The 16,617-nt window shown below is 45.9% G+C and overlaps 1 protein-coding gene across 1 annotated transcript; it reads left to right on the forward strand.

The window, feature by feature from the left end:
• The first annotated feature begins 15,385 nt into the window (after nucleotides 1-15,385).
• On the forward strand, nucleotides 15,386-16,324 carry LOC115082271 (olfactory receptor 5V1-like). Its single transcript, XM_029586515.1, has one exon. The coding sequence runs from the start codon at nucleotides 15,386-15,388 to the stop codon at nucleotides 16,322-16,324; it is 939 nt and encodes a 312-aa protein (XP_029442375.1).
• The last annotated feature ends 293 nt before the right edge of the window (nucleotides 16,325-16,617 follow it).

Below are 16,617 nucleotides of genomic sequence, written 5' to 3' on the forward strand. Positions count from 1 at the left end.
GTTCTCTCCACCTAGCTTGATGGACACTCTACCTGGGCAACAACAAGCTAGGTGGAGAGAATGTTGCCCAAATCTCTTCTTGGAGTGAGTTTCCTCACTCCGACGGCCAGCAAATCTGCACTAGAGACCACTGTTCTGTCCGTACGTCTCATGTGGAATGCGAAAGTGGCCCCCAACCCCCGACACTCATGCCTAATCCCCACCCCGAGTTAGTAGGTGGCCCTCCCATAGGGATTCAAATACCTGTCTAGGGCAAAGGCACTATAGTAAGTCTCTCTATTTCTCTCTCTCTCTCTCATGGACTACAATATCCCTTTAGTGGCCCTATAACACAAATCTCAGGGTTGTAGTTATTATCCGCAATAGCGGCTGTTTCGCCGCACACGATAGCTTTGCATATGCTCCGCCCCCTGACAAATTTGCAATCACGATAACAGCTGTTATTGTGCACGGTAAACTCCTTTGAAAATGAGGCCCTATATGTGATGGTTGTAAATTTCTTTTTTTGATATTTTAGCGATTTGGTTGAACATAAGTTCAGATTTAGATGAGCCTCTCTATAGTCTTATAGTTTTAATGTTTCAATAGTGCGATGATGTATAAATATCTTTTTTCCATTTAGACGCCACCATAAAATTCTTTCTGTTTGACTGTTCAATTTGAATTTGTAAGACTATATGAAAATCGAATTAGCTATAACATAAATAGTGATGAATAACAAACCAAAGAATTGTTTGAATCGAAGTAAACATTTTTTGTTCTGTAAAGAAAAAAACTCAGACTCAATATGGCTGCTATATTTTATATATAGTCGCTTTTTAAATAATCAGTTTGTTAATATGTACATGTTCTGATTACTAGTCCTCCTAATTTGAATCAACACAATTCTTTTGGCATGAAATGTTTTAGTGAAATACGCAAACATGATTCTATTTATAATGATCATTGGCATATCCCAACTGTCCCCCATTGTGTTTAATACACAGAACACAATATTTATAGGAATACAATCGTTTTTTATTTTAGTTTAATCCCCAATATAAGATTTTATCAAGATATCGAGATTTTACATTACATTTGTCATTGAACCATATTTATACGATGTTACAAACTTTTCAATATTTATGAAATGTTTATGCCACGATTTACACTTAGATCAATTTAAAAGTGTTTCATCAATGCAACAGTCAGACTTGGAGGTTTTACCATCTAATGAAGTTACATGCTAATTTGTTAATCACACATCATTTTCATCACATGTTTTTCATTTTTTAATTGATAGTTATTTCAATGTTTACACGTTAAATTGATTAATAAAAAAAATTTTTAAATACAAATTTTTTTTCCAATAATGTGTTTTTACAAATGATACACCACATTCATTATTATTTTTATACATGTTAAAATTAATAAATAAATTGTTCATTCACACACGATGTTTTTTGCACACCTTGACACATTTTTTCACTTTACATAATATACACACAAAAGATATTTTTTTCAATATGGGGTAGATTTTAAAAAAGTGCGCCTTCGCGTACTTTTGTTGGCGCATCAGACGCAAACAAAAGTACGCTGGATTTTAGTAGATACGCGCATAGCCGCGTGTATCTGCTAAAATCCTGGATCGGTGCTCGCAAGGCTGCCAATTTCGTGTAGCCGGCGCGTGCCGAGCCGCGCAGCCTACCTCCGTTCCCTCCGAGGCCGCTCCGAAATCGGAGCGGCCTCGGAGGGAATTCTCTTTTACCCTCCCCTCACCTTCCCCTCCCTTCCTCTACCTAACCCACCCCCCTGGTCCTGTCTAAACCCCCCCCTACCTTTGTCGGGGGATTTACGCCTCCCGGAGGGAGAAGTAAATCCCCGCGCGCCAGCGGGCCGCTGGCGCACGGAGACGCGACCCGGGGGCAGTTCCGGAGGGCGTGGCCACGCCCCCGGACCGCCCCAGGCCAAAACCATGCCCCCGGGCCTGCCCCCGAAACACCGCGTCCCGCCCCCAAAATGCCGCGCCGATCGGCCCCGCCCTAACACGCCCCCAACACGCCCCCTCGAAAAACCCTGGGACTTACGCGAGTCCCAGGGCTCTGCACGCGCCGGCAGGCCTATGGAAAATAGGCGCGCCGGCGCGCAAGGCCCTGCTCGCGTAAATTCGGGCGGATTTACGCGAGCAGGGCTTTTAAAATCCGCCCCTATATGTTTACTACTCAATCAAGAAATCGTTTAACACAGCCAATATAAATTGCAAGCCACAAATAAAATTGTTTTTTTAAAAAATACTATTTTTCAAGGTATATGCATAATAATTGTTTATCTATTAACTTTTTTACTTTTTCTACTTGGTTTAGTATTGAGTTTATTTGAATTTTTTTCTAATATAAAAAAATGTTATTGATAAAATTGTCTTTAATTTTCACATCATTACAGATTGAATACTGTTGTGGATTATATAGATGTTTACATAATCCATTCATACACATTTTGTCTGAACTAAATTGGGAACTCAAGACAATACACATAAGGTAAAACAGTCCCTCAACTTGAGTATATATTATACCAATATTGTTTTAATTGATCAGAATTTTTGTGTTAACTGTGAAGATTTTATAAGATTTATTAGATACAAATATGTTTCTATATGTCACCATTATTTTAACATTTTTATAAATAGATATTTTGATAAGTTACTATACATTGAAGATTAATTAACTTATTTATTGTTACATGATTGATTTTTTTAATATTGTTTTTAATTTTGTTTTTAATTGTTTATTTATTTTTTAGCCTCTGAGGCAGCCGTTTTAAGCGGCGAAACTCGGCCAGAGTCGGGCTACCTTTATGTCTCCACCTCAATAAAGAAATTGAAAAAGACTACAGGTATCTATCCTTTTGTTATTCCTGAATCCAGTGACTTCCATGTGGTGAAAAATCTTCAGAGAGCTAGCCATGTTAATCTGGTGTAGCAAAAATGACAGGAGTCGGGTGGCACCTTTATAGACAAACTAATGTATTGAGGCATGAACTTTCGAGGACACAGTCCACTTTTTTTGTTCTGCATATATTTTACCCATCTCCTGTACATCACTTCAACATGCATCTGATGACGTAGACTCTGGCTTTGAAAGCTCATGCTTTATAGACTAAACTGGATAGTTCTTAAAGATGCTGCCAGACTCCTGTCATTTTTGCAACACCAGACTAACATGGCTATCCCTCTGCATAAACAGAGCAGAAAATTTCCATGGAACTGGCAGAACTAAAGAGGACAAAACTGGATTGGATACATCCTAGTCTAGGATATTGAGGAAGCTCAGAGAAGTTCTGGATGTTCACTGATGGATCTGTTCAATCAAGCTATGTCAATGGAAGTGGTTTTGCAAGACTGAAGAAGGGCAAATGTTGTCCCCTTTCATAAAAGGAAGAGGCCAGGCCAGTTTGCCTCACTTCTACAATTGGATAAATTAATGGAGACTCTACTAAAGGATAGTGAAGTATCTTGAATCCATGGCCATACAGGGCCTGAGGCAGTATGGTTTTACAAATAGAAGATAGTGTCAGGCAAATCTGATCAATTTCTTTGACTGAGTGATTAGAGAATTAGCTCAAGAGTATGTGCTTGATGTAGTTTATCTAAATTTCAGCAAAGCTTTTGACACTGATCTGCATAGGAGACTCATTAATAAATTGAGCAACATGGGTGAGGGCTCTGATTAGAAACTGGTAAAAGGATAGACAAGCGAGGGTGGTTTTAAATGGAATTCACTCTGAGAAAAGAAAGGCAATTAGTGGACTGCCTCAGAGATTAGTATCGGGGTTGGTTCTGTTGAATAACTGTGTGAGCAATACTGCAGAGGGGTTAGAAGGAAAAGTTTATCTTTTTGCGGATGACCGAAAGATCTGCAGCAAAGTGGACTCCCCTGAGAGAGGGACTCTAAACTCTTGTAGTTCTATGGCCATGGCAAGGGCTGTAAAATGTAGCTATTGTGCAGAATTCCCTATTCCCTGCTGTGGGAAACCATGGGGATGGGGTTGAAAGTGCATACAGCAGTGGTGGCTCATTCATCTTTCCACATGCTGCACCGATCCAGGCTTGCTGTTAGAAGGAGGACAACGATGGTTCCCAGTGCTGTGTCCTCCTTCTCTGTTGCCCAGGACTAGAGAGGGTCATGCTTTGAACAACCTGACGTCACAGTGTACTCCATGGTTTCAAACTGCAATGGTCCAGCTCCAGGCAGCAGAGGCAGCAGCTGTGGCCTGAGGTGGCACCCTGCCTTTATTCCAATGTCAAGCCTGGATCAGTGGTGAGGCTCAGAGTGGACAGTGTAAGAAGAGGTGGTGAGAGGATCTCAATAGGGAGGGAAATGGATGAGACAGAGGAATTAGAGAGGGTGTGGGGCATGAGTGAGAGGACTGGAAGGGGTATGGTGAGGGAGGAGGAATAAAGGGGATCAGAGAGATCTGGGTGTATGCAAGTGAATGAAAGATGAGATTGGTATTGTGAGGAGGGGTATGAGAAAAAAATACGTTTTCAGGCAATATATAATTGAACTATGGAATGTGTTGATGGAAGATGTGATCAAGATTAAAGGTATAGATGGATTTAAAAAAGGTTTGGAAAAGTTTCTGAAGTGTAGATCTATTATCATTTATTGGTCAGGCAGAGTAAAGAATTTCAATGCCTTACTTCTGGGAGTGAAAACAAGAAATGAACTCTTTCACTAGCATCTGCTGGAAATTGCTACTGGCTGGCTTAGCCACTGTTGAAGACAGAATGCTGGAATGAATGGACCATTGGTCTGGCCCACCATGGTACTTCTTATGTTATGTTCCTCTCTTCCTCCCTTTCCTGATCCTCCCTCCCTTTCCTGATCCTATATTTCCCTGTTCCCTGATCTTCTTTCTATTTCTTCCCCTCATCTCTCATCCCCCTCCCCTTTGCTCCCTTCAAACCCCCTTTCCTCTCCTGCCTCTGTTTGCGGTCCTTTCACCTTCTGCTCCGATTCCTTAGCCTCTCCCCTCCCAATTTTTGATCCCTCCTCATCCTTCATCCCCAGGATCCTCCCTCCATTCTGCCTGTCCCTCAGGAAATCTTTTATCCATCTTCCTCCTTTGAATCTCCTCACCTTCTCTTACCCATTCCTGATCTCTTCCTTTTCCTTTATTTTTTATTCTCTTTTTCCTTTCCCAGCACTGCTTAATAAGGGGGGAATTTCAAAACACCCTTAAATGGCTAAATTATCTGTCTTAAGATAGTCAGATGAGTTATCCCAGATATTCAGCAAGATAAACGTCCTGGTGAATATCTCCAAACAGGGTCATTCATCGAATTGCATTAGGGCCTTATTGCCCAATAAAAGGGGTCTAACTTGTGATAAATGTGCGATCTGAATTGTGTTGTGTGCTAATATGCAAATATGATCATGAGTATGCAAAACCAGGAAAGTTATGCAAATGAGGGACTCTGATAGCATTTTGCAGGAAAATAACATGCAACCACACAGGATTTAACTTGCCAAATAACAACACCATTTTTTTTAGCAGTATAGGGGAAAAAAGGTTTTTTATCACAACATAGCAGCCATTATCGCGGATCACGGCTAATATCGCAGCTATTATCGTGTGCAATAAAAAAGGCCTTCTCTCAGACACATAAACAAGATCCTGCTGGTCCAAAAAACCAGCTTTTATTACCTGTCCTGTCTTCCTAAAGATACAATGTTAGGGGGAAGTCTACTAGTAGTGGGATGTTGGCTACTTTGGGTAGCTGAACAACAATAACAAGAATAAGAACAACGACCAGCAAGGGAGGTTCAAACACATCCTAGGAAGTCCCTGCACCGGAGCCAGCCCTGCCAGTGGAGCATCTTGGCCCGTGGCAGGGCTTGCCATGCAGAAAAGCACACCTGCAGTACAGGAAGTGCATCTTTCATCCATGAACCATATTGCTGGGAATGCCGGAGGAACATGTGGTTACCAGATATTGCCTCAGCTCTCAGGTTATCATGGAATTATATCAAGAACTCAGAGGGGATAAGAACATAAGAACATACATAAGAATCATTCACAGAAAGGTCCCATGCTATACCGGGTGTCGCCAAACTATTGTGTGCCCTGCATTTTATGGCATCAGGCACCTTCCAAACGATAGTCGGGGTCATCAAGGGAATGTCCCAAACCTCTTTTTCCCAGTGTCTGGGCCTTGTCGTAACAGATGTACATGGCCGCATTCATTGGTACATAACATTCCCTCATGAAATGCAGGACTTGCTGGAAATGAAGAGAGGATTTTATGCCATTGCCAACTTTCCCGATGTTCTGGGTGCTATTGACTGCACTCATGTAGCCATCATCCTACCCTGTTGCACTCATGTAGCCATCATCCTACCCTGTCGCAACAGAAAGCTCTTCCACTCCATCAATGTTCAAGTGGTCTGTGATGCTCAAATGCGCATCCTTGATGTGGTCGCTAGATATCTGGTAGCTTTGCATGATTCCTTTATACTTAGCCAATCTGGCCTGTTTGAAGATTTTGAAGCTGACCTCTACAGTGATGGCTGGTTCATAGGTAAGAACGCTGCTTCTTTCTATAATCCCTCTCCAGCTATGTCTTTACAGCAAAAGGCACTGACATGGGGGGCTCTTGGGGGATGTGATAGCTGTGATGTCCGGCTTCAATATTAGAGGAGTACTAGAAATGGGTAGCAATAGCTTGGTTAGGAGTGACATGGACACATTGTGTAGGAACCCCACATGCAGTTTTCCATTCAGGAAGATCTGAAACAGGAAGCACATCTTTCATCCACGAACCATGTTGCTGGGAATGCTGAAGGCACATGTGGTTACTAGATATTGCCTCAACTCTCAGGTTATCATGTGATTATATCAAGAACTCAGAGGGGATCTAGATTCATTCACAGAAAAGTCCCATGCTATACCAGGCCTCACCAAACTGTTGTGCGCCCTTCATTTTATGGCATCAGGCACTTTCCAAACAACAGCTGGGGTCGTCGGGGGAATTCCCAAACCTTTTTTTCCCACTGTCTGGGTCTTGTAATAGCTGTATGTAGCTGCATGGATTGGTACATAATATTCTCTCATGAAAGGCAGGACTTGCTGGAAACGAAGAGAGGATTTTATGCCCTTGGGGGTAGATTTTAAAAGCCCTGCATGCGTAAATCCTGCCAGATTTACGAGTGCAGGGCACTTGTGCGCTGGCGCCTATTTTGCATAGGCCGCCGGCGCGCACAAAGCCCCGGGATGCATGTAAGTCACGGGGCTTTGCTTGGGGGGCGTGTCGGGAGCGGTGTGGTGTTCGGGGCGTGTCCGGGGGCTTGCCCAGAGGCGTGACGGCAGTCCGGGGGCGGGACCGTGTGCTTCGGCACAGTGTCCTGTGCCAGAGGCAGGCGTAGCTCAACAAACTAAGGTAGGGGAGGGGGATTTAGTTAGGGCTGGGGGTGGGTTAGATGGGGAAGGGAGGGAAAGCTGGGGGGGGGCACAAAAAAAAAGTTCCCTCCGAGGCCGCTTCGATTTTGGAGTGGCCTCGGAGGGAACTGAGGCAGGCTGTGCGGCTCGGCGCAGGCTGCCAATTTTGCGCAGCCTTTGTTATGAATTGGAGAGTGGACCCCTGTTCCGAGGTAGAGTCAGCACTGCCGAGAAGGGAGTTAACCCTTGTCGGTCTCTACCGTCGGATGGCAAGGCCTGTTGGAGAGGTAGAGCTGAAGACTTCACCCTGGAAGCTCATGAACCCTCCCCAGGAGGAGCCCGTAGGGGCACGGCCGCTGGGACTTAGGAGACTCCCTGAAGAATGAAGATGGTCTGGATGCAGGCGCCTCCTGAAGGTTGTGGTTTCCAGACGGCTGGCGCTTCCAGCAGGTCGTGAGAAGTCTGGGAGTCTACTTGAAGAATAGTCCTAGTCAAATCCAAGGGTCGAAGTCCAGAGAGAGGTCGAGAGCCGGTCCAGGAGCAGACGGGAGAATGGTCCGAAGCCAATCCAGGAACAAGAAGGAGAAGGGTCCAGAGGCAGTCCATGTCAAAGCCAGAAAATCACCACCACCAGTCCAACGGTCAGGAGCCAAAAATCAGTCCAATGAGGAGAAGAGCAGAAGCGGGGCAAGAAGCGGATTCGGAACACCAAAAAGGAAACCAGGAACTGAGCCTCAATACCAAGGCAAGGTCTGAGGAGCAGACCTTGCCCTAAATACCTGGAAGAAGGGAGGAGTCTTCAGGAGGGAGCCACGACATTTCCTGTCGTGGCCCCTTTAAATCTATTCTTCAGCCGCGCGCGCGGCCCTATGCAGCCAGGAAGTGGGAGGAGTCATCGCAGCCCTGCTGGGCTCCGTGGCCGGCCCGGGCAGAGCCCAAGGCCACGAGAGGAATGCCGAAGGAGGCTCTCTGCTCCTGCAGGAGCCCCCGAGTCCACCCGGCGTCGCAGGTGAGTAGTTCTCGGCCGCGGACCGCTGCGGCCAGCGGCCATGACAGTCAGTCCCGGTCGCGGTTTGCCACGGCCGGCAGCCATAACAGTACCCACTCCTTTAGGCCTCCCTCTAGAAGGCTTGGGCTTATCGGGGTGTTCGGTATGAAAGTTCTGGAGAAGTGTTTTATCCAGGATGTTCTTTGCAGGTTCCCAGGAATTCTCTTCCAGTCCAAATCCCTCCCAAGACAGCAAGTACTCCCATGTGCGACCCCGTTTACGGACATCAAGTACTTCATCCACCTGATAAATTGTTTCTTCTTCTGCCCTAGGCGGTAAAGCTTCGGGAATCTTTCGAGTAGGCCAAGTGAGGACCAACGGTTTCAGAAGGGACACATGGAATAAGTTATGAATTTTCAAGGTGGTCGGTAAACGGAGTTGATAAGTTACAGGACCCAGCTGACGTAGTACAGGAAAAGGTCCAATATAACGTGGGGCCAACCGCATGGAAGGAACTCGCAACCGGATATGGCGTGTGCTGAGCCATACTTTCTCTCCTGGATGGAACTGTGGAGCTGCTCGTCGATGCTTATTAGCGAAAGTCTTGGCGGAATGAGCAGCTTTCTGGAGCATGCGCTGAGTGTGAATCCAAAGCCGACGTAGCTGTACTGCGGTAAGCTGAGCTGCTGGAGATGGTACCGGTAAAGGCAACGGTAGAGGCGGCCTGGGGTATCGTCCAAATATAATCTGGAACGGAGACGTCCCTGTTGCAGAGCAAACATGAGAGTTATGAGAAAATTCAGCACAGGATAGGAGTGTTGCCCAATCATCCTGACGGGAGTTGACATACATCCGAAGGAATTGTTTCAACGCACGATTAGTGCGTTCCGCCTGTCCATTAGCCTGCGGATGAAATGCAGTGGTGTAATCCAGGGAAATGTTACATTTTTTGCAAAGGTTGAGCCAGTAACGGGCCGTGAACTGAGGGCACGATCAGATACAATGTGCTGTGGAAGGCCATGGAGATGAAAAATATGAAGCATAAACAGTTGGGCCAGGCAAGGAGCTGATGGGAGGGAGGGAAGTGGGATAAAAAGGGCCATTTTGGAAAATCGATCCACAACCACCCAAATTACTCTATTGCCCTCAGAAGGTGGAAGGTCCACAATGAAGTCCGTGGAAATATGCGTCCACGGTTTCTGGGGAATAGGTAGTGGCTGAAAAAGTCCCCAAGTCTTCCCAATAGGACTCTTGTGTTGTGCACAAATTGGGCAAGAATCCACATATGCACGAATATCCTTGTGCATGTTGGGCCACCAGTAATATTGTTGTAGAAGCGATTGAGTCCGTGCTCTGCCCGGATGTCCAGCTAGCTGAGAATCGTGTCCCCATTGTAAAACTTTAGTACGAAGTCTCTTAGGTACCACAGTCTTGCCCGGTGGGACTGTGAACGTGGCGGAGAGGATAATGCGAGCAGGATCAATAATATTTTGAATTGGCTCCTCAATGTCCACATCGGGGAAAGATCGAGACAGTGCATCAGCCTTGATGTTCTTTGTAGCAGGTCGATATCAAAGCTCAAAATCGAAACGTGAGAAGAAAAGCATCCAGCGAGCTTGATGAGGATTCAGACGTTGAGCTTGTTGAAGATACACCAAGTTTTTGTGGTCAGTGAAGACAGTGATACGGTGCTGTGCCCCCTCCAACCACTGTCGCCATTCTTCGAACGCGAGCTTGATGGCAAGAAGTTCTTTGTCGCCAATAGCATAATTGCGTTCTGCTGGAGAAAATTTCTTAGAGAAATATGAGCATGGATGAGATTTTCCCGATGCACTGTTTTGACTCAGTACAGCTCCTACTCCCTCAGCGGAAGCATCGACCTCCACTGTAAACGGACGTCTGGGATCCGGATGTCGCAGACAAGGTTGTTGAAGGAAGGATTCTTTGAGAGCCTGAAAGGCTTCTACAGCCTCAATGGGCCAGGCCTTGACGTTTGCCCCCTTACGAGTGAGTGCCGTAAGAGGTGCAGCCAACTTAGAAAAGTTCTGTATAAAACTACGGTAGTAGTTTGCAAATCCGAGGAATCGTTGGAGGGCCCATAGACCACTAGTTTGAGGCCATTCTTGGATGCATTTTAGTTTAGCGGGGTCCATTTGAAACCCTTGCTTAGAAATGAACCCCAAAAAAGGCAAAGCTTCTCTTTCAAAGATGCATTTTTCCAATTTAGCATAGAGTCGATTTTCTCTCAGACGTTGTAACACTTGCACAACATGTTGACGATGCGACTGTAAATCACCGGAAAAAGTCAAAATATCGTCTAAGTAGAATACCACGCAGATATAGAGCAAGTCTCTAAATATTTCGTTAACAAAATGCTGGAAGACGGCAGGAGCATTGGTTAATCCAAAAGGCATAACAAGATATTCATAATGTCTATCTCTGGCGTTAAAAGCCATCTTCCATTCATCCCCCTCACGAATCCTCACTAGATTGTATGCTCCTTGAAGGTCCAATTTTGAAAACACCTTGGACCCCTGTAGACGGTCGAATAGTTCGGCTCTAAGCGGCAATGGGTACCGGTCCTTGATGGTAATGGCATTGAGCCCACGATAGTCTATATATGGACGCAAAGTCCCATCCTTTTTTCCAACAAAGAAAAACCCAGCCCCGGCTGGAGATTTAGAACGCCTGATGAATCCTTTCTGCAGGTTGTCTCGAATATATTCAGACATAGCTTGGGTCTCCAAGGCAGACAACGGGTAGACCCTACCCCGAGGCGGGGTGGTGCCAGGAATAAAATTGGTGCCACAATCAAATTCTCGATGTGGAGGTAAAATGTCCGCAGCTTTTTTGGAAAAAACATCCGAAAACTGCTTGTACTGTGACGGCAGACCTTTCAGCTGAGAAGTACAGATGAAGCTACTGGAGGAACTTGATCCGTGAATGAAGGTCTCCAGGCATTTTGATCCCCAGTGGATGAGTTTTAAAGAAGTCCAGTCGAACTGGGGGTTGTGTAGCTGTAACCATGGAATGCCAAGAACTATAGGATGGATTGCTCTTTGGATGATATAAAAAGAAACTCTTTCGGTGTGGTTCGGTGAGATGTGACATTTCATTGGAACTGTATGATGAGTTATCCTCCCAGGCAGGGGATCTCCATGGATGGAGGATATAATTAACGGCTTTGGACATAAGCAAGTGGGGATGTGTAGTTGCTCTACCACATCTTGTAGAATAAAATTTCCACCAGCTCCAGAATCCACTAAAGCTAGAGTGGAGAACTGGTGATCTTCGAAATCCAGGGTGACCTGTAGAGTCAGTGGGGGAGCAGGAGAGGTGATGCCTAGGGTTACTCCCCCAATAGAGCCTAGGCATTGGAGTTTCCTGGACTTGTAGGACAATGGGCAATGAGATGACCCACTCCTCCGCAGTATAGACAGAGGCCTGCCTTGCAGCGTCTTTGCCGTTCTTCTGGAGAAAGGGGGTCCTTGCCCCAATTGCATAGGTTCCTCTGTAGTTCCTTTGGATTTAAGTGCCATTTGGAAGGCGGGAACTGAATGGGAAGACATGGCTCCTGCTACGTGCCTTCTCGTACTTGATCCCTCCCGCGCTCTTTCCTGTAGTCGTCGATCAATTCGGGTGACCAAGTCCACGATGGCATCCAAGGATTGTGGTAACTCTCGGGCCGCCATTTCATCTTTTATTCTAGGTGACAGGCCCTCTAAGAATATAGACCGAAGACAGTTCTCCTCCCAGTGGAGTTTGGATGCCAAAGTTCTGAATTCAATAGTATAGTCGGCTAGTGGTCGTCCACCTTGCCGGAGTTGTAAAATCTTGGAACCCGTGACCACTTGTTTCCCGGGGTCGTCAAACACCGCTTGAAATAATTCCAAGAATTTAGGCAGATTTTGTAGGATTGGATCTGACTGTCGCCAGAAAGGGGAAGCCCAGGCTAGGGCTTGAAGATGAAAGTGCATCCTGCACTGGTCGAGAAATCCTTGACACAGGCGAGGGTCTCCGGCATAACATGGAGGAGTCGGTAGTGGAATCACGGACCGGGGATTACTCTGCACCACCGAGGGTAGTGGTGGCGGCATGGCTTGAGTTGCGGCTATAGAATCCAGCCAGGCGTTAAGTCGTTCCAAGGAAGCCGCCATGGATTCTAGTATTCGTTGCTGCTCCATGACCTTCTGGGCTAATCCAGGAATGGCCTGACGAGCTGATGCCTCTGCCGGGTCCATGGCCTTGGTATTCTATTATGAATTGGAGAGTGGACCCCTGTTCCGAGGTAGAGTCAGCACTGCCGAGAAGGGAGTTAACCCTTGTCGGTCTCTACCGTCGGATGGCAAGGCCTGTTGGAGAGGTAGAGCTGAAGACTTCACCCTGGAAGCTCGTGAACCCCCCCCAGGAGGAGCCGCTGGGACTTAGGAGACTCCCTGAAGAATGAAGATGGTCTGGATGCAGGCGTCTCTTGAAGGTCGTGGTTTCCAGACGGCTGGCGCCTTCAGCAGGTCGTGAGAAGTCTGGGAGTCTACTTGAAGAATAGTCCTAGTCCAATCCAAGGGTCGAAGTCCAGAGAGAGGTCGAGAGCCAGTCCAGGAGCAGACAGGAGAATGATCCGAAGCCAATCCAGGAACAAGAAGGAGAAGGGTCCAGAGCCAGTCCAAGTCAAAGCCAGAAAATCACCACCACCAGTCCAATGGTCAGGAGCCAAAGAATCAGTCCAACGAGGAGAAGAGCAGAAGCGGGGCAAGAAGCGGATCCGGAACACCAAACAGGAAACCAGGAACTGAGCCTCAATACCAAGGCAAGGTCTGAGGAACAGACCTTGCCCTAAATACCTGGAAGAAGGGAGCCATGACATTTCCTGTCGTTGCCCCTTTAAATCTATTCTTCAGCTGCGCGTGCGGCCCTATGTGGCTAGGAAATGGGAGGAGTCATCGCAGCCCTGCTGGGTTCCGCGGCCGGCCCGGGCAGCGGCCAAGGCCGCGAGAGGAATGCCAAAGGAGGCTCCCTGCTCCTCCCCCGAGTCCACCCGGCATCGCGGGTGAGTACTTGTTCCCGGCCACGGACCGCCGCAGCCGGTAGCCATGACGGGGCCATAACAGCCGGCCGTTATGGCCGCCGGCCACAGCAGTTTGCTGCGGCCGGCGGCCATAACAGCCTTGCACGCGCTGACCCCGGATTTTAAAAGATACGCGCGGCTACGCACATATCTTTTAAAATCCGGCATACTTTTGTTTGCGCCAGTTGCGCGTACTTTTTAACAATCTTCCCCTTGGTTTATTAGGTGTCAACTTTTGTCTGCTACTGTCTATTGCACCTATTGCTCTATTATCATGATGTAGCCTAACTTAGCCTAAGTGGTTTCTCTTACAAACTAACCCAGACAGAGGACCCATGAGTAAGAGAAAAATGGAGATGAGAGCAGCTAGAAGCACTCTCCTGGACTTTCTATCATGGAAGGGAAAGGAATATATGAGGACTAACAGGCAAAGTAATACTGTATGATGCTTTGCCAAAGCTGGCTGCCAGTCTGTTTGGACTCCCCGGCTTCTGTAGGGGGACACAGGAGATTCTTGAGTAGATCTGAAACGACATCTACTGGATCCCATGCTGTAACACAAGATTATGGAATACACAGAAGAGCAGCACTATCTCAGCAATCCTGGGCAGGGCATACATTAAAGCTCCCCACATTTTGTCCAAACAGTGAAATCTATTTTTGAGAACTTCGAAGATGTGTTCTATGACAGAGCGGATAGAACATAAGGCCTTGTATCTCATCTCTGCTGGCATATTGGGTATAGCGACGAGTGTAAGAAGCCAGATCCTGCAACAGTATCTCAAATCTCCTTTGGCAAAGGGGACAGGGGATTGACACAAAAAAGAGCTGAATTGGCATAAATTAGAAAGTTATGAGCAGTAGTGCCATTCATCAAGACCAGGATTGGACTGTTGACAATTGGCATTACTGCTCACAACTTTCAAACACTGACTAATTCAAACCTTTTTTTGTGTCTGTCGTTTGCTCTGTAGTGTCTGCTTCAGTACCAGCCCTTCCCCTTCTGTTCTCTGTAATACAGGAGGAAAAATGGAGGAGAGGGGGAACAAGAGAGGAGGGGCTGGATTAGTAAACAGAGCAGCTATTTTCTTCTTTGTGTCTTTGGGCTCAATCCCTTCCCTTCTCTTCCCTGCAGACTGCCAGGAGAGGAAGGGTTGGAGCAATATACCCCTACTGCTCTGCTTTTTAAGCCTGAAAAGAAATTCCAGAACATTTATTCCACCCCGTTCCTCCACAAATTAAACCCTGCCAACCTCATATCCCAAAACGTTCACTTTGAATATGCCCAAAATGCTACTGTTCACACTTTCATCCCTTCTAGAAATCCAAAATTTAATCTGCTTTGAAGTGCCTGAAAAAGTGGAATTTAAATAAAATAAATAAATAAAAATAAAATAATCAGGAGGACCCTATAACTCCAGTACGTAGGACTCCAGCGCTCCTAGTTTCTTTCAGAGTCCAGGTCAGAATTATTTTCTTTGTTTTCAAAATCCTCACTAGACTTCCTATGTTCTCCCTGCCTTCCTCACATTATTGCTATCTTTGCCCCACCCTGTTGCCTCTTCTTTGTAACTCCTGCCTTCTTCTATTATCCATTTCCCTTCCCATTTTTCTGCTCTTCTAGCTCTTGTTTCTATCTATCCCAAGATTTCTATTTATATCCCTCCATTCTCTCTGTTCTTCCAACTCTGTCTTCTCTCCTTATCCAAGACTTCTATCCATCCCATCCACTTCTCTATATTCTCTCTATTTTTCTGTCTTTTCTCTATATCAAAGCTTCTATTCATCCACTTTCATCTGCTCATCTAATTTATATCTTCTCGTTCCGTGCCAGTGACCCAATTCTATTTCCATTATTCTACTCTTTTTTACTATCTTTATTCTTTCCTCCAATCTTCACAGGTAACACACAAGGGATGGAAAAGAGAAATCAGACCAATGAGGTCACATTCATTCTCCTTGGATTCTCGGACATTCCTGAGCACCAGACTTCACTTTTTGTGGTCTTCTTCTTCATGTATGTCATCACCTTGATAGGAAACCTCCTCATCATATTAACCATCAGGGTTAATCCTCAGCTTCATATCCCCATGTACTTCTTCTTGGGAAACTTATCTCTTGTGGACATCTGCTTCATCACATCTACCATCCCCAAGCTCCTCATCCACCTCCTCTCTCAAAACAAAACCATTTCTTTCTCTGATTGTCTTGGGCAGGTATTCTTCATGTTTTCTACTGGCAGCACGGAGTTCTTCCTGCTGGCAGTGATGGCATATGACCGGTATGTGGCGATCTGCAACCCCTTGCGCTACACCATAGTGATGAAGAAACGAGTTTGTGTTGTGTTGGTGGTCATCTCGTGGATTACAGCTTCCCTTACCTCCCTGCTGCACACTCTCATGGCATCCAGGTTGTCCTTCCATGGGTCCAATACCATCCAACACTTCTTCTGTGACCTTCCACCACTGCTGAGATTATCCTGTTCTGATACCTCTGTTAATGAAATCCTCATCTTCACTGACGGGCCATTTGTAGTCATGGCTCCCTTTCTGTTCACAGTTGTCTCCTATGTCCACATCATCTCTACCATCCTGAAAATTCCTTCTGCCATGGGGAGGCGCAAAGCTTTCTCTACTTGCTCTTCCCACCTCATAGTTGTTTCACTGTTCTATGGAACAGACATATTTGTCTATTTCCGCCCCGATTCCAACTTTTCGTTTAACTATGACCGGGTGGTGAGTGTGATGTACACAGTGGTGACCCCCATGTTGAACCCATTCATCTATAGTCTTAGGAACAATGAGGTGAAAGGTGCCTTGAAGAAAGTGATAGCAAGCAAACTGTTCACCCAGTGAATGAACATCAGTGATGATGAACTACATACCATGCTGCTATATTTCATTATTGCTATGGTTGATAATAACTGTGGTGTCTTAGTTGTGATTAAAAATCACATGCAATACTGTGACCATAGTTGCTGATCATGGTTAGGAATCACTGTAACTGTGGCTGTAGAATATGATGTCACGATACTGCAACTCTGGCTCCTGATTATAGGGTCGATTTTAAAAGCATTGTTCAAGCTAAAATGCCCACATATGCATGCATGTATGTGGGCCTCATACCAGCGATGCACATTTTAAAAGCA

Source organism: Rhinatrema bivittatum, unplaced genomic scaffold (genome assembly GCF_901001135.1).
Source record: "Rhinatrema bivittatum unplaced genomic scaffold, aRhiBiv1.1, whole genome shotgun sequence".
Classification (NCBI taxonomy): Eukaryota; Metazoa; Chordata; class Amphibia; order Gymnophiona; family Rhinatrematidae; genus Rhinatrema; species Rhinatrema bivittatum.

Bases quoted from the DNA above. Each gene is read 5' to 3' on its own strand.
- LOC115082271 (XM_029586515.1), top strand. From the start codon at position 15,386: ATGGAAAAGAGAAATCAGACCAATGAGGTCACATTCATTCTCCTTGGA.